Raw genomic sequence first — 16,588 nt, 5'->3', positions numbered from 1 at the left:
CAAATGTGATGACAGTGTGGAAAATAGGGAATTATTTTGGCTCGGACAGACTGAGCCTAGGTACTGTAGGACGTTCTTGTATGTTACTTGTATAACTGAGTGCCTCCCCTACTGCAGCCATTTTGCATGTAATTTTGATAACCAACTTCCAAGGGAGAAATAGCGGGGGTGTCACTGTGTGTGTGTGTGTGTGTGTGTGTGTGTGTGTGTGTGTGTGTGTGTGTCTGTGTCTGTGTCTGTGTGTGTGTGTAAAGGCAGCTGAGGTTTTCTCTGGAGAAAGCATACTAGGAGGTAGCCTCGAATTTCCAGACCAGAGAGCGCGCAAAGCACGCAAACTCTAGTCTGGACCAAGTCGATACTAAAACGATTTCGGAAGTATTTATCAATAGCGATGCTAAATGGTAGTGTAACAGCGTAGGATCGTTTTACCTCGATCAACATATCATTTGTAAATGCCATGAGATCTCACGAACTAAGAAGAGACGTCTGCAGTGTTTGCGGCGATACCTTCGTGGACGTCATGAAACCACGACTCTTCGATTCATTGGCAGACCGCTAGCTAGTCCAACCGGTCGACTGGCAAGACTACCGCTCGACCAGTTGTCAAAGATGATGGTCTAGCGACGCTGCTGTGCATGTCCTGTCACCGCAAGCTTGAAAATATCAAAGAACTGAAGCTGAAACTAAAAGTAAGATGTGTGCGTGCACCAGAGTCTTGATCAGGGCTCTGGCGTGCACTTAGCCGTCCACGCGGGTTTCACACACGCGCAATCAGCGCTAGTGTGCTTAGCATAACCAATTACTGCTAAACCAATCAGAATTTGCAATTGACATTCCGGCTATAAGGAGCTGATTGGCTTAGAAGGCTATTTCCGAAATCATTTTAGTGTCGACTTGGTCCAGACTAGAGTTCTCGCGCTTCGCGCGCACTCTGGTCTGGAAGTTTGAGGCTAGCTAGGAGGCACCTAAGTTCATGAAATTAACAGTTACACAATTGGAAAGGCCATCAGGTGCTAACAGACAAGGTTTACATTATCATATGCTTATATATATATATATATATGTACCAATGGATGTTTTGTCCAAACACGTCCTAACACTGGTGCAGCATTTGGTCGAACAAACAACACATTTGGTGGGACATTGTCCTATGTCCTAGCATTATTTTTCACACTGGATGAGAATTTGGAGAGAAACGAAAGCGTTAGAAGCAAGAGTAGCTTCAGTCGGCAAGAAATCTTCGATTGCTTGAAGCTTTGCAAAGAACGACGGCATGTACAGTCTACACAGGACTGGTGTGGGCGTGTATTCGAATGAACTGGAATGTGTAGCGTTTGTGTGTCATTGAGAAATTTTATTTGGGGGTTGACCCCTCGAGAGGGGACCCGGTGCAATTGTTTTTCAAATTTTTTGCAAACCTTTCCCTTTATGTGCTGAGTGTGCGTGCCGATTTTGGTTGCAAACGGACAGAAGACATGGCTGAGTATCGCGAACACACACACACACCACGCAGCCCAGGGCTCGAAAAATTGGTCCAACTAGTCGTCGTCATTTGACGAGTTCCCAAAAAATTTTGGTCGTCGAAATTTTTAGTTTAGGATGTCACATTGATATCAATCATGGTGTTTAGTGGTATGCCGCCATTTTGTACAGCCTTCTAGAATTCAGTGCAGTGGAAGCATACAGCGCAGTATTCCCACAAGGGCATGCAACTGACACACACACATTACCGCTGAGCCAATAGATACGACGTGCTAGATTTTACAGAGCTTGACATCTTCACGGAGGCAAGGAAGACAGTAGTGTTAACTAATTGAATTAGCGATTAAATGCATACCATCTCTCTTTGTCAAAACAAGGTGGGGTTTAAGCCAGACTTCCACATTACATTGCAGAAGTTGTCCGTTTCTTGCTACTAAAATCATATCTACCTATTTCAATCTACAGGATTTACCATTGTCAAACTCACGCCTTTACTTTGTTGGAATCCTGAGATGGCTCTTGCACGCCCAGTTTCATTATCCGGGATATGAGCAGTTTGTCAACGTATGGCGCGCTGCTAGCAGTACTACTCGTACATGTCATTGTACGACGAATGTCCGAATGTGAGTGGCAAAGCGATGCATGTTTCGGTACAGTACAGTTATCCGCCTGCGTACCAAGAAGCCATTACAAACTAGTGTTGGTCTGCTCTAGTCATTTGACGACCTAGACTAGAACGTTAGTCGTCAGTTGTAAAATTTAATTCGTCAAATGACGACTTGACGACCTATTTTTCGAGCCCTGCAGCCACACACACATTTTTTATTTTTTGTTTTTTAAATTTTTCAAAAAATTTTATTCTTTTTATTCTTTTTTATCTTTTTTTATTTGATTGTTTATTTACCAGCCTGCCATCTGTGTACATGTTTGACTATTCATTTACATCTCCTTATATTTACTTTTAATTTCTCATCACCTGAAGCATAACCAGCTAGTGGCTCAACCTATTCCTATTGCCTCATGCCTTACCATTTCTCTTCTACAGGAACAAACTACCTGAAGAAGAAATCAAGCGAAGACAAAGCTTACAAAGACGAGTACAACGATACAAACGGGCAGCATTCAATATTGATGATGAACACACTGAATGTCGAATTCAGATCGTTGCTGATCAGAAGTTGTATAAACATCTTGGCAATAACGAAAATGCGGCTCTAAGCTTGTTGGTAAGGCACGTGCTGGAGGTGAACACCATATTTCCTGCGACGGATTTTGATCTGGACGAACGTGGTGATAATATTCGTATAGCAATCAGGCGAGCTGCTGTTTGGAAGGAAGCTCCTGCGGACACTGACTTTGATGTATGTTGGGAATGTGTGCACACTGGTGGCCACACACACACACACACACACACACACACACACACACACACACACACACACACACACACACACACACACACACACCAGACCACACCGGCGGTACACTGTCACACACACACACACACACACACACACACACACACACACACACACACACACACACACACACACACACACACACACACACACACACACACACACAGGCCACAACACGCCAGACTGCAGCGTCAGACAGATGCATCTCACAATACACTAGACTATTGTATTGGAGGGATGCATCTCACAATACACTAGACTGTTGTATTGGACGGATGCATCTTACAATACAATAGACTATTGTATTGGAGGGATGCATCTCATAATACACTAGACTATTGTATTGGAGGGATACATCTCATAATACACTAGACTATTGTACTGGAGGGATGCATCTCACAATACATTAGACTATTATTAGGCTATTGTATTGGAGGGGTGCATCTCACAATACATTAGACTATTGTATTGGAGGGATGCATCTCACAATACATTAGACTATTGTATTTTAGGGATGCATCTCACAATACATTAGACTATTGTATTTTAGGGATGCATCTTACAATACACTAGACTATTATATTGGAGGGATGCATCTCACAATACACTAGGCTATTGTATTGGAGGGATGCATCTCATAACACACTATTGTATTGGAGGGATGCATCTCACAGTACATCACAATACCAATACAGGTTTTTATCTTTGTAGCAAACATTTCTCGGTGTTGACAAGTTTCTCGATTCCTGGTCGCTTTACGACCACCACGAGTACTGTCTTGCATATCTCTTCACGTATCGAGATTTTGACGAAGGTGTCCTAGGCCTCGCATTTGTCGGCTCAACATCGTCATCAACCGCAGGCGGGATTTGTGAGGACTACACCCCGTTTACTGGCGGAGTTTCGAAGAGTCTCAACACTGGCGTTGTCTCGTTGGTCAACTATGGCCAGACTGTGCCAATAACCGTCTCTCGTATTACATTTGCTCACGAGATAGGACACAACTTTGGTTCAAATCACGACATGTCGGGAGCGTGTGCTCCTGGTGGCACGGCTGGGAATTACATTATGTACTTTCGAGCGACGAGCGGGACTGAACAGAACAACGATCAGTTTTCGTTGTGTAGTAGAGATAGTATGGGATCTGTGATTCAAGTGAAGGGACAGGGAGCGGGATGCTTTGAAAGTAAAGACAGTTTGTGGTGGTGGTGGTTGTGTGTGTGTGTGTGTGTGTGTGTGTGTGTGTGTGCACGCGCGCACGCTTGTCAGCCTGGACTTATTGATGTCCTTGTGTTGTGCTGTTCAGATTCAACTGGAGTTATTTGTGGTAATGGTGTGATTGAAGGCGACGAGGAGTGTGACTGTGGATTTATGGCTGACTGCACTGATAGTTGTTGTTATTCTGCTAATGAAGCAAAGTCGAAACAGTGTAGATTGAAAACAGGCGTTGTGTGCAGGTATCACAATATTATTTTGTCTGCCTGTTGTGTGTGTGTGTGTGTGTGTGTGTGTGTGTGTGTGTGTGTGCTTGTGCTTGTTTGTCTCCTGTTTTGTTAAGTTGTAACCTTTGCTTTTGTCTTTGTAGTCCACAACAGGGTCCATGTTGTAACGAGCAATGTGAGTTCCAGAGCAATACTGTAATATGCCAAGAAGATGATGGTTGTAAAGCCGCCTCAAATTGCAGATATCTTTTTCTACATTTAATAGAGTTGTGCGTGTCTAATGTATTGTGAGATGCATCTCTCAAATACAGTAGTCTAGTGTATTGTGAGATGCATCCCTCCAATACAATAGTCTAGTGTATTGTGAGATGCATCCCTCTAATAACTAAGTATGTACGACTAAGTTGCTTCCTTGACTTCTCTGTACCGGTGTGAGTGCAACTTGTCCTGACTCTCCTGACACCAGTTCAAGAAACGGTCATTTTTGCAAAAATGAAAGAAGAGTTTGTGTAGACGGGGTATGTTACAATATATAAACAACAAGACAGTGTTTACCACTGTCTTGGTATCGACCTGACAGTCTGTTGTCTATAGGAATGTACGGGCTCCATCTGCTTGATTGGTGGATACGAGCCATGTGAATGCCTTGAAGCAACCCATTTCTGTGATGTCTGCTGTGAAGTGGCAGGCACTTGTGTGACGTCGTTCTCGATTGAAAGCCTAAATGTCAGCACGAAAGTCCCACCCGGCACTGCCTGCAACCAGAACCAGGGATATTGCGACTACTTCCACGAGTGTCGGCTGGTTGATCTCGACGGTCCGATCGCCCGTTTGAAAAACCTCCTCTTCTCTACAGAGAGCATAGAGACCGCCAAAGAGTGGCTCACCAAGTACTGGTGGGGAGCAGCTCTGATTGGTGTTGGGGTCATCCTCCTTATGGCTGGTTTCATTTGGCTTTGCTCGAAGAAAACTCCGAAGAGCTATCCGAAACCAGATGGAGGCAATCGGAGGAGATAGAGAGGGCAGAAGTGCTGCGATTTGGTGCAGATAGGATTGATGGATTAGTTAGTATTTTAAAGTTAAATGCATATGAATGCGGAGGTGATGTAGTGGTGGTAGTAATTACTGTACGATGTGTGATCGATTGGGTTATTTGCTGACTCGCTGCTGGTCATGTCAGTTTAGTATATTTACGCGTATTAATTTTTGGATTGTATGATGGTGTAATGTGTGTGTGCACTTTGTGTAAACAGTAGATATGACAATGCTTGCGTATGCATGCGCAACACGTGCATATGCACGTGTACACCCACGTGCTGACACGTGCACGTGTACACCCACCCACGTGTACACGCATCCACGTGCTCACTCATGCACGTGTACACACACCTGCACGTTGGACCACAGCTACTCACACGATTCCAGCATAATTCTCAACACTCCTGTCTACACAATACATATACGAACTGTATCTAATCAATTGCAAGTGACTTTGAACAATGGCCGACACCACGACTAAACAAAAAAAAGAAACACCCCAGTTGCTCGTACATAACCATTCTAAATGCATCGCATCAGCAAGAACTTCAACAGTTTATCAGAGTTGTGCGCAACAAGGCAATTTCTTTTTCTTCTCTTCTTCCGGACTCGTTGGCTGTACAACAATCGTCTGAACGTCGCTTCCCGGCGCTGACCCGTCCTCGCCTTGTGCGTTGCTGATTTGCTTCTGAGAAACGATGTGGTAGATCTCTGTGGAGACAGACGAATGGTGATTGTGAGGTGAGCAAGGATGAGAGAAGAGACGAAGAGTAGAGAGTGTGTACTAACACGTACTACTGGCATGGGTGTGTTTGTGCATGGTTTGTCAGTCTGTATGTGTGCATGTATATTTGCATGAATGTCCATCTAATAAACTACTGCATGCCTAACTGCTAGCTATCTTGTCCACATGTCCAGCCCATCATGAAGCAACGCACCTCTAAACACACACACACACACACACACACACACACACACACACACACACACACACACACACACACACACACACACACACACACACACACACACACACACACACACACACACACACACACACACACACACACACACACACACACACACACACACACACACACAAACACACCACAGATCATTACCCGTCAAGATGTCTTGAAATGCCGTTTCTACATTTGTTGAATCTAAAGCTGACGTTTCAATAAAGGACAATCCGTTCTTCTCTACACAACACAATGAGTAGAAATCAAACGTGAGCAGAGCCAACACAAATGTGAAACAAACATAAACATGCTTAGAAACAAATAATGACAAATGCATGACAAACAGATGGAAAACCACATACACCTACAAACAGACGGAAAACCACATACACCTTTCAAACAGGTAGACGAGAAACCAAGACACACAAACAGACACACAGACGGACAGACAAACAAATGGAAAGAAACAGACAGATGGGTGGACAGACAGACAGACAGACAGACAGATAAAGAGAAAGACAGACAGATAAAGAGAATAAAGAGACAGACAGACAGACAGACAGACAGACAAACAGAAAGACAGGAACACAGACAGACAGACAGACAGACAGACAAACAGACAGATAAAGAGAAAGACAGACAGATAAAGAGAAAGACAGACAGATAAAGAGAATAAAGAGACAGACAGACAGACAGACAGACAGACAAACAGAAAGACAGGAACACAGACAGACAGACAGACAGACAGACAGACAGACAGACAGACAGACACATTGATAAACAGACAAACATGCTCACAGACAAACAGATAGACAAGCAATCAGAGACAGACACACACACCTATAAACAGACATACATACCCGCATAGGACTTGGCCTCGTCGGTTTGAACGGCTCTCAAGTGCCTCAGATCGCTCTTATTGCCAACAAGCATAATAACAATATTTTGGTCAGCGTGGTCTCTCAGTTCTTTCAACCAGCGCTCCACGTTCTCATACGTGAGATGCTTTGCAATATCATACACAAGAAGAGCACCAACAGCTCCCCGATAATACGCACTCGTTATAGCTCGGTATCGTTCTTGCCCAGCTACACAACAGAAAGAACAATGACAATGATTAATGTTGAGTGTAAATGCGTAAATCTACTGAGAGATGCATCCCTGCTATACAATAGTCTAGTGTATTGTGAGATGCATCTCTCCAATACAATAGTCTAGTGTATTGTGAGATGCAGCCCTCCAATACAATAGTCTAGTGTATTGTGAGATGCAGCCCTCCAATACAATAGTCTAGTTGTAGCACCCTAGCTTCGTCTGCGCCAATCAGTGTCCAGTATTCGCTTACAATAAATGACATATCCCACTTCCGCTACACATTGACCGGTCAATAAATCAGGCTGTATAACTGCCTGGGGCTACTGGTTTATCAAGATGTGAATTGTTTGTGAACATAACAATTAAGCTATTGAAACATATCTGTCAGCCAGAACAAACAATACGCGGGTCTACGGATCCGTACGGAAATCATAACGAGTTCTTTCATACGTGTATCAAGTGTAGACCTGAGCAAACTAAACTGAGAGTCGTCCTTCTGGAAAAAATTAGCCGTGGTTAGGCGTCCAGCAACAGAATGATACTTGCGTGCACAGAACGCTGTAAACCAGCTACATGGTAGAAGGTGGATACGGCCTCCAAACTTCATGCACAAACCTTGCAAGCCAGTAGTTCATTCCTCTGTTGTTCATTACATGCTGATCATGAACGTACCACACGAGCACTCCCTCTTCAGTTGGCTGCTTGTTTCTCCATTTCTTCCATGCGTTGAACACTCTAACCGCACACATGCAGTAGCTTTTGTGGTGTTAGGGGGAACATGCAAATCAAGAAACTTCTGAAAACTAGTGGATGAAATTGGAAACGAGATTCAGAAGACTGCTGATCAGAAACAACGACGACTAGCAGTTTACTAGCTTCCAAAAAACGCTGTTTCAATGGCCAAGTCGATTTCAGAACATTTTGCTACACAACTGATTTGAACTTCCGCGCCTAAAGGATATCAACGCCTCAGCTGGGTGCTACAAGCCGGCTATAAACCTATACCTATTGTGAGATGCATCCCTCCAATACAATAATCTAGTGTACTGTGAGATGCATCCTTCCACTACATAATCTATTGTATTGTGAGATGCATCCCTCCAATACAATAATCTAGTGTAATGTGAGATGCATCCTTCCACTACATAATCTAGTGTATTGTGAGATGCATCCCTCCAATACAATAATCTAGTGTACTGTGAGATGCATCCTTCCACTACATAATCTAGTGTATTGTGAGATGCATCCCTCCAACTAGCTCCACTCCATTCATTGAGGCATCACTCCAACGTCTAAGACATCCTGTCTAACGCAACAACAAACGCAACCAACCGACACAATCACCAATCTACTATCTCTAACTGTCCATCTCATACCAGTATCCCATATCTGAGCTTTGATTGTCTTTCCATCAACTACGATGCTTCTCGTCGCGAATTCCACTCCTATCGTCGACTTCGATTCCAAGTTAAACTCATTACGCGTAAAACGAGACAAGAGATTGGATTTCCCCACTCCAGAATCGCCGATAAGAACGACTGCCACACAGAAACGGCATTAACCCCAAACGGGCCCCCACCAAATGATACACACCAAGTGACATCCAAACACTATTACTTTATCGTACCCTTGAAAAGATAGTCGTACTCGTCGTCTTTCCCCGACATCCTGGCGCAGGTGCTGCAATGAGATGAAAGAGTGAAATGTCGCCTCTCGACGTGATGTGATAACTATGTTTCAATCTAGAGTTGACGGTAGGTAACCTGGGCGTTCGTTTAGATGATTAGAACGGCGCTGTGGTGTCGGATGGAGGCAAAACTCGGCGATGCTTTTCGACTCAAGTCACTAGGTGACACGCCTCCTATTGACGCCTGCGCAAAAGAGTTACGGGATTGCGTATTGGGATTGCGAAGTTGCCTTGCGGAAATTCTGGTAGTTAGCTAGTGTGCTCTTAGTACGACTTTTAAATTTCGGCTGATACCGTGCTTTTAATGATTAGCCCAGCAAAAAAAATGTCACGTGACTAGATAAACAGGGAATGTATGTACAAAGTCATATCGCTAGTTCTCCTAGCATGTATGAAATTCATGAACTGGTGTGTGTGTGTGTGTGTGTGTGTGTGTGTGTGTGTGTGTGTGTGTGTGTGTGTGTGAGTGGGTGGGTAAGTGGGTGGGAGTGTGTGTGAGTGTGTGGGTGTTGGGTGTGTGGATGTTGGGTGTGTGATGTGGGTATGTAGGGTGTGTGATGTGGGTATGTTGGGTGTGTGATGTGGGTATGTTGGGTGTGTGTGTGCGTGTGCGCGTGCGTGCGTGCGTGTGTGTGTGTGTGTGTGTGTGTGTGTGTGTGTGTGTGTGTGTGTGTGTGTGTGTGTGTGTGTGTGTGTGTGTGTGTGTGTGTGTGATGCCTGTAGGATACTTTCACGCAAATACCGTTCTTGTCCACAAAAAAACTAAATGTAACTGAGCATCTATGTCTGCACTCGATCAGATTATCCACACCAACTGTATTACACCAAATACAAACCCCCAATACATACAACAGTATAGAACTCCTGCATCCAGCACAAGACAGCTAAGTTAAGTATTGCTGTCAAACGATCATAAACTGTCCACTAATTGCAAAACTCCCACATCCTAAACGCTCGTAAAACTTGCAACCCAAAAAAAAATAAAAAGTTAGAGTTTTTGATTGCAACTCTAAGACTACCAACAACCCATCTTTCACATTTAGGCTATCAAAATACACGCGTTCAAATTTTGGACAAACCACAAACAAACAACCTTTTTCTACGTCATAAAACTGTTCATGAGTAGTCACGCTACTAAAGTCAATCTCTTTCTGGACTCTTGACCTGTAATGATGATTATTATGCAGCAAAATTGACATCAAATACTTTGACTTGTGCGATTTCTTGGCTTGTTGTTGACCCCAATAGTACACCTTTGCTTCAAATATGTACATGTATAACATAGACATGATTGCTCTTTGACAAGAAAGTTTAAGCTGTAAATGTAAACCTGGATTTGCGGTGTTGAATTTGTTAGATAAAATTGTGCACGGATGTGATTGGTGCAACGTCAAGTCTGCTAACTGTTGTGACTCTATCTTCCACAGGTGTACAAAAGTGTCGCCCATTTCAAATGAAATTGTATCCGTTTGTCCAGTAAAGCTTTCACATACTCCACTGACTGCTTCTGATCATCTTTCTCTAGGCGCTCGCCACCCAAAAGTTTGCTGAATGTTTTATAGTTGGCAGCCAAAACTGAAGTTTCTGTCTGTTGCAGTGCTCTGTTACCATCCGCCGACTCATTGTCTGTCTTTTGCAGTGTTTTCTTAACAACCACTAACTCATTGTCTGTTTCTGCTTGTTTCTTTCCAGCACTTGCAAATCTCTCTTGTACATTGCTCACTGTTTGCATAGCCAAACTAAGATGATAGGCTGTGTTCTTTTCCAAGTGATCTTGTAGTTGCTCTCTATTCCCGATAAACTGGCATCCAGCTGATGCAACATCACACTGTAGAGGACTGGTGGGGCATACACCCTCTCTGCTGACATGCATTTCCATGTCCTTCCTAGCAACCTGCATTCCACACTCATAAGGACAGTCAACAGGGTAACTATCACACATCTCATAATGAACAGTTAACTGTCCATATTCCAGCTGTGTATCACAGTAGCAACAACCCACAATTTGGTGATTACACTCATTCTGCTTGTGATTGTCCATGTCCTTTCTTATTACCATTTCTCCACAATCATTGCTGTATGCTTCAACTACATAGCCACATCCCTGGTAGTGTTATCACGCTGTCTTAGTTCACCTTGCCAGCTACAGCCTTTCTCACACTTATCACAAAAAATCTTCAAACTAAGAATCTCGTGTTTCGTCATGTTGCTTAGAAACATTTGTGATTTCTTCAGTTTCTCCCTGCACACAGGACAAGTCACAGTACGACCCCTAATGAGGGGCCTCAAGCACTCCTGGCAAAAGAGGTGACCATACTTGGTCAGCATTGGTTCTCGTGCTGCCAAGTGGCAAATGGGGCATGTGTATCGATCATTGACAGGTTCAACAAAGTGAGCATCGAATCCACCTTTATGGTGGACAGCCATGGCATATGCCACGAGGGCTGGTTTGCGCATGACATTCCATAACCCGGAAATCTCCAAATATGTGACCTTGGGTGCAAAACCTCTACAGCAGATACAAAGGGTTGGGTACCACTCACACGCATATACCATCTTATCTCCACATCTGTACACACATATTTGCTCATCATATAGTAACAAAAGATAACTATTGACCTTCCATTCATTGTCTCCATTTCTAACAAATTAACGTAAAAAAAGCCAGGAAACAAAAAAAGGATTCGAAGTAAACAATTAATAGTGTAAAAAGTCACTTGACGTACAACAACCAATGTAATCGTTACACTCTCAGTCTCACCTCTACAGCAGTAACGAGCTGTCATGCACGACAACAAGCAGCAACTGCTTCAAAAAGAAAAGACAGAGATAGAGCCTAGAAACTGTAGATCCACTCAACGGCAAATGATGGAAATTTCAGCTCCGTGGCAGCATTAATATTGTGTTTGGTTTGTAAAGTTACTAAGTACACAGTAACTGTAAACTGCCATCTTGTCTCACAGTCAGAGTCTGACAGAGAACTGTCACGCGACCATTGTAGGCGGGTAAATTAAGTGCGCATGCGCAAACTATTAATTAATTAAAGAAAACTGGTGTCGACTCTGTGAAATGCATGAACTGTGTGTGTGTGTGTGTGTGTGTGCGTGCGTGCGTGCGTGCGTGCGTGCATGCGTGCGTGAGTGCGTGCGTGGGGTGTGGTGTGTGTGTGTGTGTGTGTGTGTGTGTGTGTGTGTGTGTGTGTGTGTGTGTGTGTGTGTGTGTGTGTGTGTGTGTGTGTGTGTGTGTGTGGTGTGGTGTGGTGGTGGTGGTGGTGGTGGTGGTGTGTGTGTGTGTGTGTGTGTGTGTGTGTGTGTGTGTGTGTGTGTGTGTGTGTGTGTGTGTGTGTGTGTGTGTGTGTGTGTGTGTGTGGTATGGTGTGGTGTGGTGTGGTGTGGTGTGTGTGTGTGTGTGTGTGTGTGTGTGTGTGTGTGTGTGTGTGTGTGTGTGTGTGTGTGTGTGTGTGTGTGTGTGTGTGTGTGTGTGTGTGTGGTATGGTGTGGTGTGGTGTGGTGTGTGTGTGTGTGTGTGTGTGTGTGTGTGTGTGTGTGTGTGTTTGTGTGTGTGTGTGTGTGTGTGTGTGTGTGGTGAATGATGCCGGTAGTTGAAAACCATTACATGCAATATTTAGCATGAATAACTAGACACGGCTCCGTACTCAAATTTACAACAGCAACTGCATGTCTTACACCAAGTAAATGGTACAATCCCCCAATACATATAACAGTATAAACTCCTGCATCCAGCACAAGAGAGCTAAGTTAACTATTGCTGTCAAATCAAATGATCATAACTGTCCACCAATTACAAAGCTCCCATCTCCTAGATGCTTGTAAAGCTTGCAGGCAACAAAGTTGATAATACAGGGTTAGACTTTCGATTGCAACTCAAAGACAACCAACAACCCATCTCTCATCACCACGTCCTGTAGGTATCCAAATCCCCGAAGATTGCTACAAAACTCTCCACGAGTATACCCAGATGGGCAACTAGATACAATCTCTTTCTCAATTCTTGACCTGTAACGATGATTATCATGCAGAAAAATTGACATCAAATAGTTTGGCTTGAGCAATTTCTTTTTATGTTGTTGACCCCAATACACCGTAGCTTCAAATGCGTGTGAATGAAACCTAGCTTGTATACAAGAAATTTTAAGCTCAAGCTGTAGCAGCAAACCCGGATCTCTGATGTTGAATTCGCTAGATGAAACTGACCAATGACAACCTGGTTTACATTTCAAGCCTGCTAATTGGTGTGACTCTATCTTCCACAGGTATACAAAAGTGCTACCCGTTACGAATGAAATTTGGATCCGTTTATCCAGTAAAGCTTTCACATACTCCACTGACTGTTGTTTCTGATCATCTTTCTCTAAGTAGTCACCAACCAAACTTTTTCTGAATGTGTCATAGTTTGCAGACAACAGTAAACTTTCTGTATGTTGCAGTGTTTTCTTAACATCAGCTAACTCTTTGTCTGTTTCTTCCAATCTCTCTTGTACATTGCTCACTGTTTGCATAGCCAAACTAAGATGATAGACTATGTTTTTGTCCAAGTGATATTGCAGTTGCTCTCTATTCCCAATGAACTGGCATCCAGCTGATGCAAAATCACAATGTAGAGGACTGGTGGGGCATACACCCTGTCTGCTGATGTGCGTTTCCACATCTTTCCTAGCAGCCTGCGCTCCACACTTATAAGGACAGTAAACAGGGTAACTATCACACATCTCATAGTGAACAGTTAACAGTCTATATTCCAGCTCTGTATCACAGTAGCAACAACCCAAAATTCGGCGATTACACTTATTCTGCTTGTGATAGTCCATGAACATTCTCATTACCAATCCTCCACAATCATTGCTGCACGCTTCAAAAACATAGCCACATTTCCGGTTGTGTTCATCACGCTGTCTCAGTTCACCTTGCCAGCTACAACCTTTCTCGCATTGATCACACAAAATCTTCAAACTAAGAATCTCACGTTTCGTCATGTTGTTTACAAGCATTTCAGATGTATTCAGTTTCGTCCTGCACACTGGGCACATCACATTACCATTCCTAATGAGGGGCCTCAAGCACTCCTGGCAAAACTGGTGACCACACTTGGTCAGCATTGGTTCTCGTGCTGCCGAGTGGCAAATGGGGCATACGCATCGATCATTGAGAGGTTCAACAAAGTGAGCATCGAGTCCACCTCTAGAGTAGACAGCCATCATGGCATGCCACGAGGGCTGGTTTGCGCATGACATTCCATATCCCGGAAATCCTCTTATGTGACCTCGGGTGCAAAACCTCTACAGCAGATACCAAGGGTTGGGTACCACTCACACACATACCATCTTCTCTCCACATCTGTACACACATGTTTGCTCATCATATAGTAACGAAAAGATAACTAGTGACCTTCCGTTCATCATCTCCATTTCCAACGAATTAGGGTGAAAGCCAGGAAACGAAAGAAAGAATTCGAAGTAAACAATAGTGTAAAAGTCACTTGACGTCCAAAAACCAATGTAATCGTTACACTCTGCATGAGTCTCACCTCTACAACAGTAGCGAGCTGTCGTGCACGACAACAAGCAGCAACTGCTTCAAAAAAAGACAGAGATAGAGCGCAGAAACTGTAGACTCAACGGCAAACGATAAAAATGTCAGCTCTGTGGCAGCATTAATTAGTTAACTTAATTAATATTGCAGTTAACCTAATATTGCAATGTGTTTGGTTCGTAAAGTTAGGTACACAATAACTGTAAACTGCCATCTTCTCTCACAGTCTCAGACCTGCCAACCTAGCTGAATCAAAATGCATGAGTTTGCAGGAAAAAATGCGGAAGCTTAAAATTTTGACACGCCTCCAATAGCATTAATATCAATAAATTTTATATCACAAATGTTAAATAATATATGTTTGTCAAAATTTGAATATTTGCTTGCTCGGTTAGAGTAGAAGCCATTAATTAGTTAATTAATTACAGTACACTTAAATAAGCAAAGTGCAATTAACAAATGTAAAACACACAACTTGTACGTACTACTGCCTATACATTAATTAATTATATAAGAACGAGGTATATAGATGGTCTAGATTCTATTGTTTTGTGGCTTTCTTCGATCGCTTTTCCAGCAGTACAACTCCTTGGTTAGTCTCGCTAGCCCTAACTTAAAAGGGGCGCAGCTAGGAACACAGTTTGTAGTCTATAGAATAGCCAGCGTCTCCCCTTTTCTACTTCCAGACAGTTTTGCCTGACCGACCAAATATGTATGAAAGAGCCGGATGGAGAGACGGGCTGACACATAGACATTGATATCCGGATATCAAGTATGTACTAACGTAATTAACTTTAGGCGTAGCGAGGGCTATAGTAGTCGTCTCACCGGAAGTAGCGCACGACCGACTGGACGGAAATATTGACTCGACGGAAACGACCATGTTAACAACTTTGGAATGTATAGCGTGCGTTCACTGGTACGGTGTAGCGCTCGTGTAATCTCGACATATGCTATGGTAGTCTCGCGTAGCCGCGTCATACTTCCGGGCGAAAATGGCGTTTGATGATAAGACTGCCTGTCCTTTCTCAGCCACCTGTATACACAAGTGTTGGGTCTATATAGTGTGACTCAGACCTTATCTGTATAAACAAGTGTTGAAATGCTTGTGTCTAGTGACGTACACGTGGAGGTTAATTAATTAGTAGGTGCTTGCCAGTACATGTGCAGCAGTTAACTGTTTGATGTAGATGTTGTTGTGATTGTAGTACTGTACGTACCTGTGTCTCGTTGTTGAGGCTATTAATATCAATTGTTCGATGTACTAGGAACACACGCATAGGTAAGTTTCCTGCTTTGCAGTGCGTATGGAAACACATTACATATTTGCTAATTCTACTGTACAACCAAAGTACACCCAGAACTGGAAGTATTTCTCGCCAGAAGGATGTAGGCGGAGATATGGCTACGCGAGACTAGAACTAAAATCTCTGACTGAAAGATGTCAATTTCTCGTCGCCTAGGGGTCAGCACTGTAGTGCTCCCTTCTAGTATGGGTATGGTTACACACAACAGGCACGCCCACCAGTGGTCAAAATGCATCAGATTTGATGACAAATGCAGGTAGGCGGAAGTCTCCCGCTCAATGCGAGAGAGTTGGCAGCTCTACAGTCTGACAGAGAACTGTCAGGCGCTAGGCACGCCACCATTGTAGGCGGGTAAATAATTGCGCATGCGGGAACTATAAATTAAAGATAGGTGTGGTATTGACTCTGTGAAATCATGAACTGTGTGTGTGTGTGTGTGTGTGTGTGTGTGTGTGTGTGTGTGTGTGTGTGTGTGTGTGTGTGTGTGTGTGTGTGTATGAGTGTAATGACTGTAGGATACTGTCACGCAAATACAATTCTTGCTCACAAAAAAAAACTAAATGTAACTGAGCATCTATGTCTTCACTCGACCAGATTATTCACAGCAA

The 16,588-nt window shown here is 43.5% G+C and overlaps 4 protein-coding genes across 5 annotated transcripts in view; 1 reads left to right on the top strand and 3 right to left on the bottom strand.

Moving 5' to 3' along the window:
* Window positions 1-5,569, top strand: part of LOC134187941 (disintegrin and metalloproteinase domain-containing protein 10-like) — an 8,976-nt gene extending 3,407 nt beyond the window's left edge. Inside the window, exons 5-10 of the mRNA XM_062656116.1 lie at window positions 2,528-2,843; window positions 3,612-4,086; window positions 4,207-4,357; window positions 4,486-4,584; window positions 4,770-4,860; window positions 4,937-5,569. Coding sequence (XP_062512100.1) covers window positions 2,528-2,843; window positions 3,612-4,086; window positions 4,207-4,357; window positions 4,486-4,584; window positions 4,770-4,860; window positions 4,937-5,359 — 1,555 coding nt within the window. The 3' untranslated portion in view covers window positions 5,360-5,569. The remainder of the gene's footprint in view (window positions 1-2,527; window positions 2,844-3,611; window positions 4,087-4,206; window positions 4,358-4,485; window positions 4,585-4,769; window positions 4,861-4,936) is intronic.
* Window positions 5,570-5,750: 181 nt separating this feature from the next.
* Window positions 5,751-9,299, bottom strand: LOC134187778 (ras-related protein Rab-11A-like). 2 transcript variants are annotated; one of them, XM_062655930.1, is made up of 6 exons: window positions 9,201-9,299; window positions 9,065-9,117; window positions 8,814-8,975; window positions 7,203-7,430; window positions 6,502-6,582; window positions 5,751-6,091 (listed from the first exon to the last, which is right to left on the bottom strand). In XM_062655930.1, the coding sequence occupies exons 2-6, from the start codon at window positions 9,102-9,104 to the stop codon at window positions 5,940-5,942; spliced, it is 663 nt and encodes a 220-aa protein (XP_062511914.1). In that variant the 5' UTR covers window positions 9,105-9,117; window positions 9,201-9,299; the 3' UTR covers window positions 5,751-5,939. The 2 variants fall into 2 exon arrangements, with proteins under 2 accessions (XP_062511914.1, XP_062511913.1); XM_062655929.1 differs by having other exon boundaries at window positions 9,065-9,296.
* Window positions 9,300-9,933: 634 nt separating this feature from the next.
* Window positions 9,934-11,579, bottom strand: LOC134187964 (TNF receptor-associated factor 5-like). The gene is made up of 2 exons (XM_062656145.1): window positions 11,442-11,579; window positions 9,934-11,366 (listed from the first exon to the last, which is right to left on the bottom strand). The coding sequence occupies exon 2, from the start codon at window positions 11,181-11,183 to the stop codon at window positions 10,539-10,541; it is 645 nt and encodes a 214-aa protein (XP_062512129.1). The 5' UTR covers window positions 11,184-11,366; window positions 11,442-11,579; the 3' UTR covers window positions 9,934-10,538.
* Window positions 11,580-12,785: 1,206 nt separating this feature from the next.
* On the bottom strand, window positions 12,786-14,339 carry LOC134188287 (TNF receptor-associated factor 6-like). The gene has a single exon (XM_062656484.1). The coding sequence runs from the start codon at window positions 14,337-14,339 to the stop codon at window positions 12,990-12,992; it is 1,350 nt and encodes a 449-aa protein (XP_062512468.1). The 3' UTR covers window positions 12,786-12,989.
* Between the last annotated feature and the right edge of the window lie 2,249 nt (window positions 14,340-16,588).

Source organism: Corticium candelabrum, chromosome 12 (assembly GCF_963422355.1).
Source record: "Corticium candelabrum chromosome 12, ooCorCand1.1, whole genome shotgun sequence".
Lineage (NCBI taxonomy): Eukaryota > Metazoa > Porifera > Homoscleromorpha > Homosclerophorida > Plakinidae > Corticium > Corticium candelabrum.
Note: the sequence above shows the minus strand (reverse complement) of the source record. Positions and strands in the feature narration are given on the sequence as shown.

What these genes read in the sequence shown, in the direction of transcription:
- LOC134187778 (XM_062655930.1), bottom strand. Translation starts at nt 9,104, where the DNA reads ATGTCGGGGAAAGACGACGAGTACGACTATCTTTTCAAGG. An exon ending in AGCTCAGATATGGGATACTG is followed by an intron (nt 7,431 to 8,813) that starts GTATGAGATGGA and finishes TCTGTTGTGTAG; the next exon opens with CTGGGCAAGAACGATACCGA. An exon ending in CGAGGCCAAGTCCTATGCGG is followed by an intron (nt 6,583 to 7,202) that starts GTATGTATGTCT and finishes TGTGTTGTGTAG; the next exon opens with AGAAGAACGGATTGTCCTTT.
- LOC134187964 (XM_062656145.1), bottom strand. Translation starts at nt 11,183, where the DNA reads ATGGTAATAAGAAAGGACATGGACAATCACAAGCAGAATGAGTGTAAT.
- LOC134188287 (XM_062656484.1), bottom strand. Translation starts at nt 14,339, where the DNA reads ATGGCTGTCTACTCTAGAGGTGGACTCGATGCTCACTTTGTTGAACCT.